The sequence below is a fragment of the Patiria miniata genome, unplaced genomic scaffold (genome assembly GCF_015706575.1).
Source record: "Patiria miniata isolate m_02_andy unplaced genomic scaffold, ASM1570657v1 HiC_scaffold_6, whole genome shotgun sequence".
NCBI classification, from domain to species: Eukaryota; Metazoa; Echinodermata; class Asteroidea; order Valvatida; family Asterinidae; genus Patiria; species Patiria miniata.
This window is the reverse complement of record NW_024037073.1, coordinates 20,349,401-20,372,735: the sequence shown is the minus strand read 5'-3', so window position 1 is coordinate 20,372,735 and position 23,335 is coordinate 20,349,401. Positions and strand designations below refer to the sequence as shown.

The 23,335-nt window shown below is 39.2% G+C and overlaps 1 protein-coding gene across 1 annotated transcript in view; it reads left to right on the top strand.

The window, feature by feature from the left end:
• The first annotated feature begins 5,058 nt into the window (after positions 1-5,058).
• LOC119742568 (clathrin heavy chain 1) overlaps positions 5,059-23,335 on the top strand; it is a 53,504-nt gene continuing 35,227 nt past the window's right edge. The window contains exons 1-3 of the mRNA XM_038218650.1: positions 5,059-5,257; positions 15,275-15,482; positions 22,533-22,801. Coding sequence (XP_038074578.1) covers positions 5,216-5,257; positions 15,275-15,482; positions 22,533-22,801 — 519 coding nt within the window. The 5' untranslated portion in view covers positions 5,059-5,215. The remainder of the gene's footprint in view (positions 5,258-15,274; positions 15,483-22,532; positions 22,802-23,335) is intronic.

Below are 23,335 nucleotides of genomic sequence, written 5' to 3'. Positions count from 1 at the left end.
TACCACTTCGCCCACTTGTTCATAGTGTACGTACGTACGTACGTGGGTGCACTGAAGAAATCTACGCGACTCATTTAGCATAAAAATCTCCCCCCCCCCCCCAATTTCGCCAAGTTTTGCTACGTGTTGCGACACAAGACACTGCTTAGGAAGAGAAAAACAATATTTCGTTTAAATCTTCTGTCTAGTTTGTCTTCTTTTCGTCACCAATCATCTGGCCAAAATTCAATTCAATGCTCCAATTTACTTTTGAGATAGCATGTTGTCGTGGACTATCGTTCCTGTGCAAAAGTGAGGCATATGTTCTGTTAGGACTGCCACTGCAGCCCATCGCAAAGTTTTGCTGCGTGTTGCGACACAAGACACTGTTTGGGGAGAGAAAAACAATATTTCGTTTAAATCTTCTGTCTATTTTGTCTTCTTTTCGTGACCAATCATCTGGCCACAATTCAATTCAATGCTCCAATTAATTTTTGAGATAGCATGTCGTGGTTGACTATCGTTCCTGTGCAAAAGTGAGGCAAATGTTATGTTCGGACTGCCACTGCAGCCCATCACCAAGTTTTGCTACGTGTTGCGACACAAGACACTGTTTAGGGAGAGAAAAACAATATTTCGTTTAAATCTTCTGTCTATTTTGTCTTCTTTTCGTGACCAATCATCTGGCCACAATTCAATTCAATGCTCCAATTAATTTTTGAGATAGCATGTCGTGGTGGACTATCGTTCCTGTGCAACAGTGAGGCAAATGTTCTGTTTGGACTGCCACTGCAGCCCATCGCCAAGTTTTGCTACGTGTTGCGACACAAGACACTGTTTGGGGAGGGAAAAACAATATTCCGTTTAAATCTTCTGTCTATTTTGTCTTCTTTTCATGACCAATCATCTGGCCAAAATTCAATTCAATGCTCCAATTAATTTTTGAGATAGCATGTCGTGGTGGACTATCGTTCCTGTGCAAAAATGAGGCAAATGTTCTGTTTGGATTGCCACTGCAGCCCATCGCCAAGTTTTGCTGCTTGTCGCGACACAAGACACTGTTTAAATAAAAGAGTATTGGTGCGGATGCTGCACTGTTGAACAAAAATAACAACTCAGTTTCCGATCAATAACTCAAGAAATACATCTTGTATTAAACTGAAATTTCGTGCAATTAATTTCCACGTTGTGTAACAGAGGGGTATTGAATATCATGAGAAACAGTCCAACGATAAAAATAATATGATCGTAACAATGTAGTGTTTTACACGCGAAAAATACACATTGATTTTCATTCGGATTGCATTTGTTGCGCTTAAAACACTGTTTTGAAACGGCCAATATTGCTTCATTATTTGACGGTTTCTTATGAAATTAACTCTCCTAATGTTAAACATAATGACAAATCACTAGACAAAAAATCAAATTAATCATCTTGTATTCCTGGAGTTGTTGCCCCCCAAACGAGTTTGGTGGTAGATAATTATCGAGACCACTAATTATGTGGCGCGCCCTCTATCAAATAAAAGAATATTGGTGCGGATGCTGCACTGTTGAACAAAAATAACAACTCAGTTTCCGATCAATAACTCAAGAAATACATCATGTATTAAACTGAAATTTCGTGCAATTAATTTCCACGATGTGTAACAGAGGGGTATTGAATATCATGAGAAACAGTCCAACGATAAAAATAATATGATCGTAACAATGTAGTGTTTTCCACGCGAAAAATACACATTGATTTTCATTCGGATTGCATTTGTCGCGCTTAAAACACTGTATTGTTACGGCCAATATTGCTTCATTGTTTGACGGTTTCTTATGAAATTAAGTCTCCTAATGTACACGTCATGCCGTACGTACATGTACGTACGAACAAGGGGGTGGACGAAGTGCAGTGGCGTAGCCACCGGGGGGGGGGGGCGTGTGGGCGACCGCCCCCCCCCCCATGAAACCTTGTAGCCCCCCCCCCCCAGTCGCCCACCCACTGAGATTTTGAGTTCCTAAAAAAATTATCATTGATCTAAATCTAAATAGTAGCGAATGATCCAGTGATGACCACTGAGAAACGACCCTTCGACCGGCGACCGCGGACCAGTAAACTGACAACTGGCGTGACATAGCGCATAATGATAATCTAAAATGCGTATTAACACCCACTGCACTGCTCGCTCACACCACGGAACACGTATTATAGACAGGTGGTCCGTGGGTCACACAGTTTCAGTCAGCGATATCACGCGAATCGGCCATGCACAAACTTTTTCCTCCATTCATATAAGCTAAATAATAACAATAGACCAATTAAAATTCCTTGAAATCAGTGGCGTAGCCACGGGGGAGGGGAGGGGGGCGTGGGGGGGGGGGGGAGGCCCCCCCCCCCATGAAACCTTGTCTCCCCCATTCCCCCCCCCCCTGCACTTTTTGAAGGGTGGGGGACACAATATCAAATGTCCCCCCCCCCCCAGATTTTTGAACACGTGTCTCATTTACAGGGCCCTACTATATACTACATTGTATCTTTTGCTTAGAAAATATTGGTTAAAGTGGTCAGAAATTGCCTCAGATAGCACCACAGAGCATTTAGAATCCAAAATTTTTCGGGGCCCTTAAGCGGGCCCCGAACCCCACGCCTATAGCTCAGAATACCTGTAGCTGATTCAATGACTCCAACCGCGAAAACAATGTTAAAAATTTTTTCTTATGCCTTTAGCTGAGAAAACCTCGTAAATAATGTTTAAATTATTATCTTTTGTGCTAAGATAATTATTGGTCAAAGTGGTAAGAAATTGCCTCAGATCACACCACAGAGCATCGAGAATCCAATTTTTTTCGGGGCCCTTAAGCGGGCCCCGAACCCCACGCCTATAGCTCAGAATACCGATAGCTTATTCAATTACTCCAACCTCGAAAACGATGTTAAAAAAATTATCTTTTGCTAAGAAAATGTTAGTTAAAACATAGAGGAAAGTGGTAAGAAATTGCCTCAGATCACACTACAGAACATCTAGAATCCAATTTTTTCGGGGCCCTTAAGCGGGACCCGAACCCCCACGCCGTAAGGGCTTCGTGCTTCGCGGTCACATCAGTTCTGATCAAGTATGTCCCCCCCCCCCACACTTTTGGGAAGCGATTGACGCCCCTACATGACGCCCCCGCCCCCATGAAATGTTCCAGCCCCCCAGCGCCCCCCCCCCCCCCCGAAACATTCCTGGCTACGCCCACTGACGAAGTGGCAAATGGGCGAAGTGGCAAATGGGCGAAGTAGCAAATGGGCGAAGTGGCAAATGGGAGAAGTAGCAAATGGGCGAAGTGTTAATTGGGCGAAGTGGCAAATGGGCGAAGTGGCAAATGGGCGAAGTGGTTGTGGGCAACCGACTCAGGGCGCCAGATCTGTCAGCTGCTCGAGATCGACACCGCTAAAATGAATTAGCGCCCTCTCCCCAGAAGAATCCCTTAATTATTTCTTCGCTTAGCTCGATCATCTACATATGGCTCGATCCCCTGGCCCTCCGCTTTTTGGGATGTGGCAAAGAAGTTGCCCCTTTCCGGTACTTTTCTTTTAAATCCGATATACTTTCCCAACTATCCGTTTAAAATTACGATGTATAAAATATGAATAAAACCTATTCCGCGTTTATATTGACATTTCACACATTCAATGAAATGAAATGCTTGGAAACTGACCTAAATGAGAATTTGGCTCATGCAATCATTTTTTTAAAAATGATTTCCTTGAAAAATCACCTTTGTGTCCTACTTAACTTTATTTTTAATTTTTGTTTTGCCATTTTAAGGGTATCATTTGGTGCCTTTTTGTCTTTTTTTATGCGAATATCAATTTCCATATTCATGAGCAAAAGTGAGTACTGCTATTTAATTCAGCACCAAAAGTTGTCATAATTTTTTCTTTTCTTTGGTGATTTGTTTTAGTGTCAGTACATGGCAGGCCAATGAGCACACTTGTTTCACAAATGTTTTCAATGAACACATTTTTGCGTTCACAATATGAACAGAAAACTCCTAAAATGAATTGTCTCTGCCTGAAAATGCAAAATCCGCAAAATCATGGAAAAGTTTTGAATGTGAACCAAAAAATGTATGTGAAATAGTTTTCATACATTTAATAGGAGTAGAAGGTTTAAGAAATTACGTTCCTGAGAAAAATTCATGTCATAGTAACCCTTTAAACTGTAAAGCCTTTAAAAAAATAGTATCCAAAAATAACCAGTTTCATCAGATTTTTTTTGATCATCTCTAAAGAATTCTTCATCGGACTGTCTGTGAAACATAATATTGTATAGAAATAATCTCAGCATTTCACTTTTTCATTTCATTTTAATTTTCGCGGATTCGTGTAGCAACTTTTATTTGAAACTGACTTTTTTCCACGAAATAAAACGATGATCTACAGGGGCGTTAAACGGATCTGAAAACACCCCCGCCCCCTCTCCCCGGCCCTTGATCCAAACTGATCCAACGATTCCAAAAGAGTTCATGATTGTGCACACGTGTTGTGTGAATTGTTCACACTTGACTTCATTCTCACTCAAGTGGAAAGTTCAACTTCACTTTTGGTGTGCGTGTAGTCTGTGTCCTTCTAGTGCCGAAAAAACCAGACATAACAAAAAACAAGCATTTCGTGTAAATTTTGATTTTGTATGTGTTTCCCACAATAAACAATGTAAATAAGCAAGTTTTCCCACTAAACCAAAGCAAACCAGATTGCTGCGTCTACTCATGGAGGAATTCCTCCATGGTTTCTACAACTTTGCACGTGACGTGGACTCTCATCGTCAACTACACTTAAAAAATGTTTTTCCACATCAGCCGCAGATGACGTATGCCCATTCATTTATTACTGGGCTTATGGCTGTGTAGCCGCATCACCGCCAGTACGATAGAAATTAGTCCTTCTTGACATGATATTCTAGGAACTAATTGGATGATACAGAAATAATTTATGATTTATGTCGTAACGGTTAACTTTAAAATGCATATATAAATTAAAAAATCATCCGAAATTGAGACAAACGTAACTTGAATAGGTTTTGGGCACGCGTAGGAATTTCAGCCGGAACTATTTGAAAACCTCTCCGTAAATGTCGGCCATTTCTGGCCACTTGGGCAAAAATCACGTTGGTAATTCACCGTCGGAAAATCTTACAACTAAGGAAAACACCGGGAAGGTGTGATTTTTTTTCTGGGAGAGGGACAGATCTACTAAGTCACCATGGCTCAGAATTTGCCCATCCGCTTCCAGGAGCATTTACAGGTCTGTATGAATTTAAAAACACCGGTGGTTGGAAATTCACAGTATCAATTTTGTAATGTGTGTACTAATGCATTGGATTTGTGCAGTATGTGGACTCGACCCAGTGTAACACGCCCTCTCAAAATGGCCGCCACGTGCCGGTTTGGGGGCAGGTGTCCGTTGCAATTTCTTCATGTTCTTGGGTTGAAATTTGATCAAGATTTCGCAGTATTCACATTGAAATCATTACTGTTTATGCCGTATTTGTCTGTCGTTTTTTTTATGGTTTTGGGGGATTTTGTATGTGTAAATGAAGACTGTAAAATGAACAGAATGTTTTGTTTCAGTTCGAGGTTTGCCGGTTATTTTGTAAAATTGTGAAGGTCTTTCACATTTTTTTTGTGTGGGTTACATTGTTTCTTCAAATGTTGAAAGAATTTCCTGTTTTTGTAATTGCCTTCAATCATCATATCTGTTGCCTTAAAATATAGGTAACTCAAACATTATTACAATTGTATTAATTACATTAATTTAACAGTTGGAAATAGAAATAAGTAGGCCTAGGCCTATTTTGGTTTCGGGGTTTGTTTGCCATTCAACACATTTTTGTTCTTTCACTTAATGCATAGCATGTGAGCTGGTGCTTTCACAAACATCATTTTCATCAGTTTACCACATATTGTCTTCTAAATAAAAAAACCCCACTGCTTTCTTGCCCATATCTTTCCTGTTCTTTTTCAACCATACCAGCTATTTTGGTGAATATCATAATACAATACAATAGTCAGGATAGTGGATTTCTGTTGTCTTAAATGGGCAAGGGGTCCGATCCCGAAGTAGACTTTTACCAAATGTGTCAACTTAGATCAAGTAATCAAAGTCAAACCGCTAAAATTAGTTCCTTGTTTAGCTTTATTCCCAAAGCAAATTTGTTCCACTTCCAGGAACCTTATGAATATGGTATGACCTGATTTCCTCCAGCTTTCATAATTTCCCAACAGTGGCACCGAAAAAGTGAAACCTGTATATTTAGCTCATCATAGCATCTTGTTTTTACCGAACCCCGTTCCAAATTTCTTCCCTTCGTCCATTATTATCACTGAGCCTAATAACCCTAACTCACTACTTAGGTTTTATTAAGTAGAAGACCATGTCTGTCAAAATCCATCACTCACTGTGCTTCACGTAATGCTTCAGTTCAGGACCAAATCTGTCGAAACCCACCACTGGTGTTGGTGGATTTCGATGGACTTGGTGTTGGTGAACATGGGTAATCTACCAAAATTCCCCCCCCAAGGGGGGGGGGGGATTTTGATGGAGTTGGTAAGATTAGGGTTAAGGTCATCTTTAACATGCAGTGAATGAGGTCAGAAAAGGTTGCAAGTGGTTTAAACATATTAAGATCTAATAATTCCCATGCAGTACCCCGCTAAAGGCTATGTTTGTCAAGTATCTTTCCTGTCAAAGTTTACATCAGGATGGAGAAAGTTCAAATGCACCAAAGCACCAAGAAAGTTTCCTGAGTCCAACTCTCAAGTTCTATGAATAACCATTGACTGGCACTGGATGGATTTCACTCACATCCTGTCTGACCTTTTGACCCCAAAAACTTGGCACGTACCATGCTCTTAAAAGGTTCATTCCTAGTTATAGCATTCATACAGACGACTCTTATTACAGCAGACTGATAGGGAAGAGATAAAGATTGCTACATTGGTAGTCCAAGGTCTCGACAGATACTTCAAGTTCTTTCTGATTGTAATCTACACTCCACCATTCCTTTGGAGAAATAATTCCTGAAGCTGTGAATCACAGATGAAAACAGATTAATCAATACCTAAATAAATATAATTAAGAGAATGTTCTCTGTTGATTTGTGACTGTCCTTTTCAGTTGCATTCACATGTGAAAGTTTTTTTTGTGGGAAGTTGGGTGGGGTTGAGGGTGGGGTGAGGGAAGGGTTAGGTAGTGTTGGTGTGGGTGATATTAGATACATAGTATATTGTGGAAAATTTAATCTGTATTTTTACATTTATCAAATAGGTACATTGTAGTTCTAACAATGTAGATGTAAGAAGGCTTTTAAAAACTTTCACTTTTTATACTCCTAAACCAAATTGTTGCTAAATCCAACAAGATCCAACCATACAAGGGTTTTAGATTGGAACAAGTCAATTTTCTTGCTGTTTTATCGTGTTGGATTTTGTTTTTGTTCGTCGGGGTGCTTTCAAAATCCTTGGAAGTTGGAGCAGAGTTGGGATGAATCAAAGATTCTGGCCCGGCTGCTATATTGTAAATTATTCCAAACAGTAAAGGAATTATGGAATGAGAGAATTATAACCTGAATAAAAGGAAACTAAAGCTTCCTTCCACTGTATGTGTACCTAATGCCCAGGAAGTCTGATAAAATCATGAAATAGAATGGTCTAGGTACAGGTACAAGTGCTGATGAAGTGGATTGATAACACGCTTGTTCCTGAGTTCATTGTTAGAAATGGTGTCTATTTATAAAAGAAAAGAAAAAAAGGAAGTTTGACCCGATGTCACAGGATATTTTGGAACTTGATCGCTTTCATTGACTATTTCAATTGAAATCATTTTCGTTAAAGGCGATGTACAACATTTGCAAACATCAAAAAACAAAACTACCAAATTGTTATGAAATACCTTACTTGACTGTAAGTGAATAATAGTCTCAAGCATCCTGTGAAATCATGGCACCTGGTTTGCTGTCATTTTCAAGAAAAGTGGAAGTTTTGCATCATTTTCCAACGATTTCCTCCAACAAATGCTCAACATAATATTTGTCTTAGGGTGTTTCAATACTTAAGAAAGATTGAAATCAGTTGAATGTACTATGACAAAAATATGAGCAATTTATGTATTAATTTGGACGTAACATTGACACCATGTCAATATTACATCCAAATATTTTGTTATTGCCATTTTTTACACATATGTAAATATTACCCAAACTGACATTGCATATTTATAACTGGACACCTAATGCACCAAGAAAAGCTTTTGTTTTGGAATAGTCAGGGTTCAAATATAGCAGAAACAATATCTTAATGTGGATGTAACTGTGTCAAAATCACTCAATGGAAGTGTGGTCTACACAAGACCATTCATTGGTGTTACGGGGTACCTATTTCAAATTTTGGGGCCAAGGTGATACTAAAACGAGTCTAATTCACACAGTGAGCCAGTCATTCAGTCAGTCAGGCAGACCCTGCCTTATTTCTAATATGGGCGGAATTTGTAAAATAGAGAAATATTCACAGTTTCATTTTGGATCAGCCAGTAATGCTTACTCCCAGGTCATTTTAGCTTGGAAACCCTAAACTCGAACCATGCACAGTACACCAGTGACTTTTTTGTGAACACGCACAGATAAGGACACCCAGTTTCATGTGAAGTACACGTTTGCATGCATATCCCGGGGATTTTTGGGATAGTTAAGGTTGAAGGGTTCTGACAAAGTTACTCAGCATGACTCCCGTTTCCTTTAACCACATGAACAAAAAAGAGATTTTGAACCAGAAAATGTGGTTTTGGAAAAAATGAAGCCATGTGTTGAGTGAGTCATCGAAATACCTGCCAACAGGAACCTCCCACTTGTGTCTAAGTTTAACTATGATGATAGTGATATGGTGGTCTTTAATCGTGTGATTCGTAGCATCAGTCGCAAGTTTAAAACAAAATCTTTAAAATTCTGTAAATTATTATTATTATTTTTTTATAGGGGCCTGTTCAATATGTGCAATATTTAAATGCATCCATTTGTTAATCACAATCACCTTACCGAATACCAAGACGACAATTTGCCATCGTCAAAAATATAAAATCCACCCACTCACACATAATCCGAAGTAAAAACATAAACGTCAAGATGCGCTATTATGTGAATTGTGAAACAGGCTTATGAAAACCCTGATTGGAATCCTTAACTGTGTGGGGTTTTTTTTAGCAGATTTTTAAGAGAGCAGTGATTAAGCCCATTGATATGCAAATTAATTGGTTTGAGACCAAATAGTATTAAGTCAGTGTTGGGTGCAAGAGACCCTGGCCAAATTAGTCCAGAGTTGTGTCATGCTTCCAACAATTTCTAATTGATTCTGTGGCATTCAGAGGAAGCTCAGAGGTTTAGCCCATATTGATTCAACATAATTTATGCAGACGTAGTCTGCGTAGGCTTTAGGAATTAAGAACGCAAGAGCATGTACAGAAATAGCCTTTGACACAGGGTTTAAGCTATTAGGATATCTGGCCTGCGGGGCTGCATGTCCTGGACAACCCGGGAGGCTGCATATATTTTAGATACCCCACTTCATCATGAAAATTTAATGCAACAAATTAGATCCCCTATTTTTTTATTTCAACTCAACAGAAATATTGACACTTAATTTATAATGCAGCCCAAGCCTCTTTATCTTTGAGATTTTTAACAAATTGTGACTAATTTAATTAGCATTTAACACGACATGAGAAAAAATATTGGGAAAATTTTTTTCATAAAAGAAATTGTTGATTTGAAATCACAAACTAAACTTTAATTTGCATAACTCTTTTGGGGGGATTTTTGAAATGTTTATTTCGTCCTTGCTTTTGTGTTATTATTTGTCCAGGTTCTTAGAATGTTTTTCTTCTCCAGAAGTAGGAAACATTATTGTGCTGTACTGTAATGACTTATTATGCATAATATGAGGCGTTTGTGCAAAGTTGGTACCCTGGAAACTTACATTTGAAAAGAGCAATTTGTTTTGCATACATAAACTGGTAAATTTACAAATTTATACACATTTGATTTGAACCCATGTAGTGTTTACTGAAAAAAATACAATCGTAACAGCTACAGTGCCAGAACTAAGGCTGCAGATATCACTAAGCTAAAATAATACCATTCAAATGCGCATGCTAATTTTGAGGTTTACATTTCGTCATAAGATATTTAAAAGTAAAGACTGCATTTTGCATATTTACTTTTCGTTTCTTGCATTATTTTTAGTTTATTGCTGGTACACGAATGAATTATGCGATATGAATTTAAAGCATGTAAACCTGCAGATCTGCCGTTGCCCAATGTGAACCTGCAGGCTGTATTTATAATGACTCAAAATTACAAATGTTGAAACCAAAATATGGCCCTGAGGAAAGCGAATATGATTATCAGGCAAGCTTATCGTGGCAGACTTGTAAATATATGGTAGGGATACTTCATACCATTGTGTATTTCATGATGCATATTACCTCTGTATTTGATACATTTTGTATACAGTTACACAGGTACATGTACTATTTGCATGCAATAATAATTGCTTCACAAACGTGGTTGTTCAAAAAAATAAATCAGGAATTTATGGAAAAAAATTCCTGTAGATCCAATCAAGAGAAAATCGCCCACACTTCTCTGAGTGTATTTTGATAGGCAAAATCTAATAAGCCAATCTTCGCAAGGGGAAATTGTAAGGTGATAGTCCTCATAATGTGTCAGCTTTGCTTCCTAATGTAAGCGTGTATGCACCATTCACAGCACTGTACGTGTGGTGTGCACTTAGTTTTTCTGTTGTCGCTTTTTACCAAATGTGTGAAACATGCAGGATATGTATTATGTACATATGAACATCCAATGTGTGTGTCTTTGTTACATACTGGCCATAATGTGTCCGTCTTGTTAAATTAGTTTTTAATTAATCCAGATTTTGACATTATTAAATTTTGCATGGGCTGGCTGGTCTACTGACATGTACATGCAGGTCAGTGTCACATTGTATCATGTAAAAAATGATTAGACCCCAAAAAAACCCAACCTACTGACCTGAAATATTTCATCGCCATGTTTGGCTAAAAATTTAAAATAAAGTATATTTATATCTAAAAATTCCCTTTTTGATTGTTTGCTTGTTTTGGTTACTTACCTGTAAGGCCCCCCCAAAAAATGATTCTGCTTCCGATTACACGGCATTTAGGTAGGGAATTTTTTTTGGGGGGGGCAATTTTGTGTGTGTACGATGAATATGTACATGTACAAGCAATACATTCACAGTGTGGACTTCCGAACAAAAGATGTCCACATAAACCAGGTAGCAGCGGCGTTGTGTGGACTTGCTCACGTCCACACAATGTTTCCCCCTCTCTGGAAAACAGGTTTAAAGGCATTTTGGGGTTAGGTTTATCGGTGGCAAAATGAAGAGAAACACTAAAGGGAATCATAGAAAAAAAAATTGGGTTGAAAGAGTTTTCACAGTGTGAGTAAAATGATTTTTTTTCACAGGTTTTTTTATAACTACACGAAATCAAAAGAATGTCCACACTAGGTATGTAATGTAAACATGGGTGGAGGTGACAGATTACTGTTATAGGTTCCCTTAACCCTAACTCCCTAGGCCTTTTTGCTAGGATGTAGCCTCAATCCTGCAAAGTCCTCCAATTGGCCCCATGGAAAAATAGCATATAGCCTCAATCCTGCAAATTCCTCCGTTATTTCTTGAATATGGTCCATGGAGGGGTGACCACTGCCTGAATCCTGCAAAATCCTCCAGCTATGACTGTCAATAGGCTGAGGCAGAGGCAGTGACATCCTGGAGCAGTGCGGAGGATGTCAAGTATAATCAAGGACTAAATTTATGCACGGCTGAGCATAAACAACACAAGGTCCGGCCCAAGACCTTGACACAGTGCGTACTCCGAAATCAGCAACGCACTTTTGCCATGTAACCTCAATCCTGCAAATTCCTCCAATTTGCAAAAAGGATTTTGGAGGATTCAGGGCGGTTAGGGTTTTAAGTAAAGAAAGACCAAAGTTACAATGTAGGCCTTTAAAAAAAATTGGCCTGGTGTTAAACATTTCTCTCACCAGTCTTTGAAAACAGTTAGGTGTATTAACTAATTGTTTAATAATTTGTGATTCATCAGATTGATTGTGTGTGTTTTTTCGTTTGTGTCTTTTTGGGGGGAGGGGGGGGGGTGGGAAGTAGTTATGATCATACGAGTACATATGCACTGTATTGTGTGCATAAATTACACATGTAAATGTATACAGTTGGCTTCTTATAAATGAATTTTAGAATACAAAAACTTACTTTTAACACCACATCATGGTCTCTAAAAAAAACAATTTTGTATACCATGAATTAAACATCAATTTGTCATAATTTTCAATGAGATAATTAAATTCAGAAGTGATAACTAATTGTCACGCAACACCATCTTGCCGTGCAGCCGCATACAGACAAGATACATGCATGCATGTCCAGCAAGGGAACCATCCGCATCCTCAATCGACCTCACAGGCCCCAGGGCTGTTGTCAGTATGCCATGGCAGTGCACACATTGTTAACTGCCTTGCGTCTGTACTGCAGCAGCGTTGTCCCCTTCACGGAGTCTGTTTTGCCAAGAGGCCTGAAGATGTGCGGGAGACAAGTTATTTTGATAGGGCCATCTTGTGTAGGATACTGTGACAGATAGCATGCATTTGATACCTCAAGAGCAGTACTCTGAGGTCCTTGTGAGAAAGGTCTTTTACATGTAGTTTCCTGTCTTTGTTATCGTATGCCTTGTATAATTCTGGGTTTCTTGTGCTAAGAGTAGGGAAGGTTGGAGACATTTGATTCGTGTCAAGGAAATTTTTAAATTATTATAATCTCTCTGGCTGATAATTTCAACAAGGCCAGCCCAGCAGTAAAAATAAATCAGGTGACTGTTTTTAACAATTGAGTGCTGCACTTTCTAGTCTACAGTCCACACAAACACTAGCATTATTTAATGTAATGTAGTAACATCAATCAATACATGTAAATTTCAAGCAAAACTGAATTTGGTCGACTAGATCTAGTAATGTTGTTATTCTCAGCATGTATTGGACTAATGTCCTGCATCTTGTCCATATTTGTGAAAGATCAACCATGCTAACCCCGAGATGAATGGCTTACTCAACACAGACAATGTCGTCTAATGTCATTTATTTTAGCCTGTCAGTGGCTATTGTGCGTAAGCCATGAAAACATGGTACAGTCGAGTCTCGTTAATACAAACTCAGTCAGACCTAGCCAAATTGTTTGTTATATCAGAATTTTGTATTAAGAGGAACATCAGTCCCATTCATTGTGCACATAAATGCACAGTCGGGACTAAGGCTTTATGTTTGTTATAACCAGAATTTTGTATTCGAGACGAGATTCGACTGTAGTTGCATTATTTATCTCTTGCAGTTCACGACACTGTCATACCGCAAATTCATGCCCTACTTAATAAGGATCAGCTTGCTAGTTGAGTTTGACATTGAATAGAAGTGTGGAAAATACTAGAGTTCAATCACCACTTTTATTATTTCCAACAGCAATAGTTTTCCCTAGTCATGCTAGTTAAGACAAAGATTTAAAAAAGTTGTTATATTGTGCAGTAGACTACTGTATGTTACAGTGTTAATTCCGATATATTGATAGTGGGCAATTGGGCAATGCACCAAGTTTAATTTTAACATTGAATGTGCATACATTTGTGCAATTCAACATTTATAATAGATACATGTATATATGCAGTACAATACATGACATACTTGTATTGTGTGTATTTAACTGAACATGCATAAATTCATGTTACTAAGAAATTACCTTAGTCCCAATGTGTACACTGTGCATGTACCTTTTGAGAAAAGCTGCATCAGGACATACACAATATCATGTGCATGTACAAGTACAATGTCCATCAAACAGGGAGCATCATTTTGTGACTTGCATGTAAATGCTGCCAGGGCTGTTCTGCCTGCAGGACCCAGGGGTGTTCTGGTTGTTTTCATTCGGAATTGATAGTGTTGTTTTTCGATCTGGTCTGGCGCTAGTGGAGCGTAAAAGTAGTCTGGGAAGGGAATTACACGGCAGCAGGGCCCAATTTCACGGCGCTGCTAATCACATAATTTTCTGCTAACAGAGTCTCTGTCTATTTCATGGAGGTCGTAAGCAGTAAGCACAGCGATAGGCACGCTTACCTCAGAGCAAAACGTTGGTTAAACCAGTGACGTAACAATATAAATCTCCATGCGTGCACGACCATTAGCACATCCACGCCGTGAAATAGTGCTTAAGGTTAGCACAATTTTCTGCTATAGTAAACACAACTTTTCTGCTAACTGTTAAGCAGCGCCATTAGATTGGGCACAGGTTCAAGGAGTCCCAATGTTACATTGCAGTAAACCTAACCCTGCTGAATCCAACGATCCAACTATGCCATAAACCTGTTGGAAGCTTGTTGGATTGAGCAGTAAACCCCTTATACAAATGTACATGTACATATTCAGAGTCGGATTCTGTTAGGTACTGATAAATAACGCCAAGTTGACTCTGTATTTGAGAATTCTCATTTATTGAATTAAATTTGAAGGGCATCCAGACACCTGAGTTTTTCGAACTAACCGTCAAACTGATATCAGTTACTCAAGAGATAGCATCTTTGAAGTAATCCTATCGTCTTTCTACAAGACAGTGTTCAGTGTGTGACATGTAGGGGTTTTGTCCTTGTCAGCTTTTATGGAAAGAATGAAAGATTAGCCTGTTGGACATCTTCAGGTTTACCATATATTCCTATAGTATTAAATAAAATTTTTAATATGTTTTGGAGTCTCTTGAATTGAAGGGCTTTTTATATTGATCAACATCTTACAGTGCACACTAGAACATGTAGTTGGCACTTTGTGCTTACCGTACTCGCAAGAAGCAAGTTGTGTCCATTGACTGACTGGCTATGGTGGCTTTTTTAGTGTTTATGCAGTGTGAATATTACACACCTCTCCACCAGCCCAGAAATGGGAGAGGGGAGGCCATCGCTTGTCAACAAGTTGCCTGTGTATTATCAGTATCTTAGTTGCTTTGCTGCAACCACCTCTTGACTTCCCAGCAACCTTGTTAAAGCGAAACTATTTCTCATGGAATCTTGGGATTTACTCAGGGAAATTATCAGGGAAAACTCAGGGAAATTTTTTTTCATGAAGTGCTTGGAACCTTGCTATGTTAACTTTGTTGTTTTCCATTTTCCTTCCTTCAGCTCCAAAACCTGGGCATCAATGCGGCCAACATCGGGTTCAGCACGCTCACCATGGAGTCGGACAAGTTCATCTGCATCAGGGAGAAGGTTGGGGATCAGGCCCAGGTGGTCATCATTGACCTGAACGACTCGGCCAATCCCATTCGACGGCCCATCTCGGCCGACTCGGCCATCATGAACCCCGCCAGTAAAGTCATTGCGCTCAAAGGTAAGCCAGCCTCCCCTTGCCCTGCCCCACCCCACCCAGCCATTTGAAGTACGGGTGCTAACTCTATGGGCAAAAAGTGGTTTTGCAAAACTTGAAGGGTTGTTAAGTGCAGAAGACTGGGAGGATCATAGGAGTCTGAGTGTGCACACTAACACCTGTGCACGAGTCGTTGGATAAGTCTTTGTAATAAAGAGATTTTTAGCATAAAATTTTCCCATCCTGTTGCCAAATCCTGGCTAAAACCCTGTCTACCAAATCGTGCCTCCTATCAGAAAAAAAATTGGATCCTTCGCCTGGATCAGTAACTGGTGTTGGTTAATAATATACCCACCCGTGACACTAACATGTGTCAGCCTACCGTTGCATTGATCCACATGTAATTTTTTTGTAGTTTACGCAGTAGCCTCATCCTTGGCTGAGACACAGTGCGCATTTTGTCCAAGGCTTAACTGATCATCCTCCGCGTCGGACGTCAGCAGTTTTACTCACCTCTGACGTCACAATCGTGGAATATGCCGTATATAATATCAGTAGGCAGCAGAAGGGCTGATACGGAAATCCCCCATTACGACACAGCAATGCAGCCTCAATTAATGGCTTCCCTTGGGGCCGGCTATATTTTGACTGTAAACCCGCTGTGTGCGTACATGTAGCAATAGGCGGGCTTATGATGAAATAGCGTATCATCACAATATAAATGGCTATTCAATTAAGTGTTTGTTGTACAGGTTGATAACCCTAAAGTTACTGGCTTCGGAATTCATGCATTGCATTCTCACTTTCAGTCTCACTGTCTCACAGTCTTCATGTTGCATTTAGTTCAAAATCAAGTCCAAGTAAAGGTCCCCTTTTGTCCCATACGTCACGCCATGTTTTCTTTAATTACATAATCATCGCAAAGACTAATAACCTAACAATTCTTGTGGGTGTTCTCCTTGCAGATGCCCAAACACTGAAATCCATGAATATCTCAAAAGGCCCTTTCGCACTAGACAAATCTTAGGGTTGACGGGGGGGTTGACGCAGGGTTGAAAACATGCGGCATTTCACACTTGAAAATGTTCAGCCCTGCGTCAACCATGAGAATGATTTTCAACCTGGGTTGAAACTAGAGTCTCATCGGCAAATGATGTACTCTTCTTTCAGAGGTCACAGGTTCCAATCCCGCTCCAGTCAATTTCTTTTTGTTCGACTTTGAAAAAAAAAAAAAAATTATATAATGCACCCAATCAGTTTCTCTTTGTAGTGAATTTTTCAGAGAAAAATACCGATAAGTTTCTGTAAAAAAAAAGAACTTGTAAGGCCCCCCCAAAAAGTCTCCGGTTTCTGGTATGCGTGCGCGTCGCCGTAGCCATGCGCGTCGGCAAAATGAAATTTTTTTTTTTTCAATGAAAGATGGTGTCTGAAAACCGCCAAACTCACTGGTCTGACTGGAATCCTGCTGCTGCACAATTTTAATGTGTTTTTAGATTGGGTTATGGTCGAGAATAAGCTTTATGTGGCCTCTCTGGACTCCCATATAATTTGCACTAAGTTTAGTCGGGCACCATTTGCAGTCATCCACCGACATTTGAAGCAAACAAATTCAGGAAAAAAAAAAAAAGCTGCGTCGCCGCACCACTTTTTGGGCAAGCTCCATACCAGAAACAGGAGACTTTTGTTTTTGGCCTAACTTGTACAAAAGTGTACTCTATTTCTCTTGGGTTGGTTTTGTGTGGACAGTGAACAGTTACATGTACATGTACTTGTATGTTTTACCAGAACATGAAAATCCCATTGAAATACAGACAGTCGTAAAACTAGGTTTTAACTGAGATGATAAATATTTCAAACAATACAATTCGTAAATAATAATGATTGAGCTGTTAATACAAGTAGGCTGTATTCACATATTGGCTGTTTGAGGCAAACATGTCTTTTTATGGCATGGTCTGTAGCCGGCATAAAAGCCTGAATTTATTACCGTGCATTTTGAGCCTCACACCCCCAACTATTCCCTGTTTAACAAGACCCTGTGAATCAATACAAACACGGTTATCAGCGGCTTGACATGCTGTAGATCAATACTGGTGCCTCTGTAGAGGGGGTGGATCACATGTGGACTGTAATCTCATTGACCCCTGAACTTTGCCCCCTAGGTCAAGTAGGAGGGCTCTGCCCACTTTTTTTTTCTCAGAATGGGCTAATGTGATGAACTTCAGGCAGGGAAGTGTACTAGCAGTGCTGGCAATAAAATTTTGGAAATCTAGGAATAGGAATCCTTAAAACAATTTATGGTTGTCAGAATTTTTTTCAGAAAATACATGCAGGTACATAAAAAACAGCACAGGGTTAGAGGTTTAACAAATTTTGTCAATGTACAATGTACATGTAGGCCTCCATTACCAAAACCTGACAGAAGACCAATTCATTAAATAGTACTGAAGAAATTTCCTTGCATCACAATTTTAAATAATGAGACTGTTAATTTCGAAGCAATTTTAAAACAAAAAGAAAATGTTTAATTCCCCCATCAGGAATTTAAACAAAAGATGGAAATCAAATTGGGGGGGGGGGATCCACAAGAAGACTGGAAAATGTCAGTGAACTAGACAAATTTCATCCATGGGCTGAAGGCCACTGCTGTTCCATTTCTTCAGTTGTAATTACAGAATTGGATTTGCTTTTCTGCAAGTTGACAGAACTCGGTTTGAAGAACTGTTGGGAATATGTGGAGCAAATGATTTTTTTTATGTCATGTCAAAATGTGAACTGCCAATAAAGAGCAATTTACTTTTCGAATGAAGTAAGAACCAAATTGTACAAATAATACCCGTTTTAACAGTTGTTTTGTGTGTCCTGTAGTGGGTGTCATCTAAAAAATGGCTTAAAAGTTTTCCATTGTAATTTTGCTGTAGAATTTCCCTGAATAAAACCATTAACAGCTATCCAATAAGGTAGTTCTTGAACACACATTTTAACAATGTACATGTAAATATGAATTCTGTTCAAATAAGAGAATTCTATCAATTTTTATCCATTTCATGGTGTAGCAGATCACCAAAATATGGGTCATAAAATCTTTCGAAACAATTTCTTAGCATGTGACTGGCGAAATTGCTGTTTGAAAAGTTTTATACTTTCTTTTGTTTACAAGTTTTTTTCTTAACAGTGAACAACAAAGGTGACTGTGTTCATGATTGTCAAAACACTGTTTTTCTGATTTATAAATAAAACAATATATGGGGGGGATGGGTGTTCCAGAAATAGACATAAGACACACATTAACTGCTTGAAGGTCTGCCAAGTATTTGCTTTCAGCATTCAGTTCCATGTTGATGGAATACGAGCAGTGGATGAGTGGTTAGGGCCATGACACTCACTTTACGTGTAGGTGGGTTGTACACGCTTAAAGGCATACAGTTTGTAATATTGGAATCAGCACAAACACCAAAAAAAATAACGAAGCTTGAAAATTTTTCTCATGCCTGAAAATGCCGATGTGTGAATGGAAACTGATGCTTGAGAGTTAAGGCCATGAGTCTCACTTACATGGCACACTTAAAGGCACACAGATTGCAATATTGCGATCAGCACTAGTACCCTTTTCACACAACACCAACAAAACCTGCGAGGCTTGAGAATAATTCTCTACCTGAAATGCAGGGAATGGAAACCAATACTTGAAAGTGACCAATGTCCCCGGTGAATTTTGTCTCAATCCTTGGCAATTTCAGCCTCAAGATTTTTTCTGTCTGTCCCTCGAGCATCACTGGAGAGGGTAGCAACAAGTGCCAACAGATTAACTTTTTTAATTAATGAATTCTATTCCTCAAAGGGTTTGGCGATTTTAACTTTAGGGCAATTCCACACCAAAGTGGACATGACACCAAAAAATTCAAATACATGTGACTTAAACAAATTTGGCATCAAATGAAAGCTAAAAGTCTATATTTTCAAGATTTGAAGTCGGAATTTTATTTTTGATACATTTCAGTACCAAAAAATAGGATTACGTAATAATCCTGTTTTAATCCTAAAAATGTGATTAATAGTGATATGAAAGTATTCTACCAATAAACACACAGAAATATGTACTAATGCCATCAGTTTCTGTCATGAGAAAGTATTGGCCTTGAAAAACTGACTGAAACTTGTTTTTAATGTTTTGCGTACTTTGTTTCACTTCAGTGACTTCTAATATTTCAGCCTTTGAAAATGTCCTTCCGTTACCGAAAAAATACATATTTTTAATTTATTTTTAAAACTTGCAGTATGAATGCATTGAAAGTTATTGTGCAAAGCAAGTTTAGGTAGGCCTTCAATATGACATTATAACTGACACTGCTGTACTTCTCGTTTTTTAATTACAATTAATTAAATCACGTCCTTCCGTTACCAAATTGGTAACGGAAGGACGGTAACGGAAGGACAAATCGTATTTTTATCAAATGTTACGACATTTGTGCTCATGTTTGAAAAATGAAAATCACTGCAAATACATGCATGTATAATGAGCATTGAAAGGACATTCATGTGACCCACCTTCACAAAAGCGGGATAAGCAGGGCAAGGTGTTTATTACAAAGGATGGCACAGGCATGTACAACATGTACAATGTACATGCACATACATGTATGTATATATGCCGATGTACCAGTACTTGTACATGTATGGAGTTGTTGCAGAAAATCAAATCATAAAGTTGCTACCATCAGCATTCATGGACAATAGAGAAAGATACAATTTCTGTGAAGCCATTCCAGAAGCAAAAATGAGATGGAAGAAAGTACCGGTAATTTGGGGCACTTTCATTCAATTTACATGTGTAAGACATGTGAGGTGCAATCTTTGACAAATTATGCCCAAGTTAACAACTTCAGTTTGGATGTTTATAAGTTAATTGTTACTACTCTAAATCATTGTAATTTGATTTCAAACATTGAATTTAGAGTTCAATTAAAAGCAACACCTAAAAGCATAATGATTCTGAAGCCATCAGTTCTACTGGTAGATGTTTTTACCTTGTACATGTAGGCTGCCCCCCCCCCCCCTTTAGGTAAACCACTGAACCTACCGGTATTATTAAAAGTTTTTGGTGAACATGTAACCAATATGCTCAAGTGCTCAAATACTGTGTATTTAAACTTTTAAGGATTGAGGTGATGGATTTGAAGTTCATTTCTGTAGTTGTCTTGTGTTCGTGAATGACGTGTTTTTGGTTGTTTTCATTTTTCTTTTGTTATCAATAATTAGCAGGCTTCTATCTTTATCTCAATAGTTTTTTGGGAATAATTATTTATGCCAGGTCTGCATATTGTTGATTTCACATTCAGTTACACATTTCAGCAATTTGTTTCACTTGTATAATTAGTGTAAATTCACATTTTGTTCATGCTATAATTGAGTAAACCTTTTGTCCTTCCGTTACCGTCCTTCCGTTACCAAATTATAATTCACTTAAAACGTTGTAATTATATTACCGAAACACTTAAAGTCAAATGAAAGGTGGTATAGTATAGATAAAGCTTCAGGGATTCCATTTCCTACCTTTAAAATATAATTGCCCCATAAAATTCACAGAGTTTACGCAAAACGCGAGTAAGTTGGAAAACCCTTGTCCGTTTTACCGTCCTTCCGTTACTGACCTCATTAATATTCATAATTCATAAACGAGAGGTATTCATGCCCACCAAAAGAGTGGAAATTGAAGGTAGCATTATAGCAATAAAATTGTGACATTTGTTTGCTGTAACTATTAACAGTGTCTGTGATACACACATTTGAAATTTTGTTTAATGAGTGAAAACGTCCTTCCGTTACCGTGGAATTGCCCTTTATGTTTGAGAATGACAGTATTCCATGACATCTCATGTGGGTACCAAGACCGGGTCAATTGCGGGCAAAGCTTTGATGCCGTCTGTAATATTATAGGCCCGATGTGGTTGCAGTGCTACCCATGCACTTGCAGACACCTGACATAAATGGTTGAACAGAATTATGTACATGACTTAAGCTGAATACAGCAGAATCCAACTGCCAAAACGCATACATACACAATCAACAAACTATTCATAAGAATTTGCATCGGGATGATAAACTCAATGTAGGGTTTTGAGTTTCTCCGACAAAATTTAAAAATTCAAGAACTACTCGGGTATTTTGTGAATTTTAAAATTTTTGTCTCATAATCATTTGGACCAATACGTTGGTGAAGGGCAAAAATCAACATTGATTTTGCATCACCCGATGCAGATTCTATCTGATGAATAGTTTGGTTGTGGGACTCGCTGCTATATCAGATTTGAACCGCTGCTATATCAGATTTGAACCGGCCAGCCGACCCCAGCAAGCTCAGTGGTCGATGGTATGACGTGCAAGACGTCGTGGGTTTGAGAAACACTCAAGTAGTCGGTGATTTTTTGTCTTACAATTTCTCAGGAAAACACTGAGTATACATTGTTTATAAAATACACCAGGCAAGGGAAAAACCCTACATTGAAAAAAAAATGCCCAGTGTTGAAAATAGGGGATTCAGCAGGTTCAGGGTTTTGACTTCACCCCGCAGTATCTTTGATAGAAACTCTGCTGAACACAACAACATACAACAGTTTTTGATGTCAGAAGGCTGCTCAGTTTCACAATATGTCAACATCCCAAGGTCCAGAAGCCAAACCGCCACGGGATCTAATTCTGACATTTGTTCAATGGAAGTAGCTCCGGTTTTCTCAAAATTGGCAATTGTGCTGCTCTTGTGGACTGCTCCATGCAACAAGGTCCCACAGACTTCTACACCTCTTGCACCTTGTTAGCTTCAGCAGGGCTACAATCCCGGCCAAAATGGTTGGGACACTTCCTGAGCCTGCCACGGTCACCCACTCCCCCGCTCCCCCGGTCACCCACTCCCCCGCTCCCCCGGTCAATGTTGTTCTCTCCAGCTGATGGAGCACACACCACGCAATGAGAGACAACATTGAGTGGGGGTTGGGGGCCCAGCGAGATTTAGCCAGGATTGTAGATTTAAAGAATTTGTTGTTTCTAAATTGTCTTTTGTTTACCTCCTCTCTCCAGCCGGCCGTACTCTGCAGATCTTCAACATTGAGATGAAGAGCAAGATGAAGGCCCACAACCTGACCGAGGAGGTGCACTTCTGGAAGTGGATCAACCTCAACACCATCGGCATGGTCACGGACAACGCCGTCTTCCACTGGAGCATGGAAGGGGAGTCCCAGCCGGTCAAGGTGTTTGACCGCCACTCCAACCTGGCCGGATGTCAGATCATCAACTACCGGACCGACGCCAAGATGCAGTGGCTGCTGCTCATCGGCATCTCGGCCCAGGTGAGATGGGGTTTGCGGATGAAAAGTCTGTGTAGTTGAACAAAACAAAACAGCACATGCGAATCACCCGTGAAAAAAATGGACCTGTTAAAGAAATGATGCAAACTTAACATTCCTATCTCTGCAATGATTGTCTCTGAAAATGTGTACAAAAAGACTTGTTGAAGCACCTCGATGATAACATTTTGACAGACTTTGACTACATACATGACTGCATTTATTCCTCTAGTTAAATGTCCCCATTCCGTGCGTAGAGATGAGTTTTACCAGTTTGATGGGGTTCGTTTCCGTAATTAAGACTAACTAATGGAGTCACTGTGATAAATATCATCCAAGGAATCATTTGCAAAGTTCAAGCTTCCCTGTTTATTAACTAGTTCATGCTGGAGGACATGTAAACACGATCTGTCAATGTATATCCGCAGGGGCGGGTAACGGGTTAAATCGTCTGACTTTCTCCGAGTCTCTGGCGGTGGACGTGTATACACGTCAGTGGTTCCAATTGGTTTTGTACACACCGTGTTTTGAACTTGA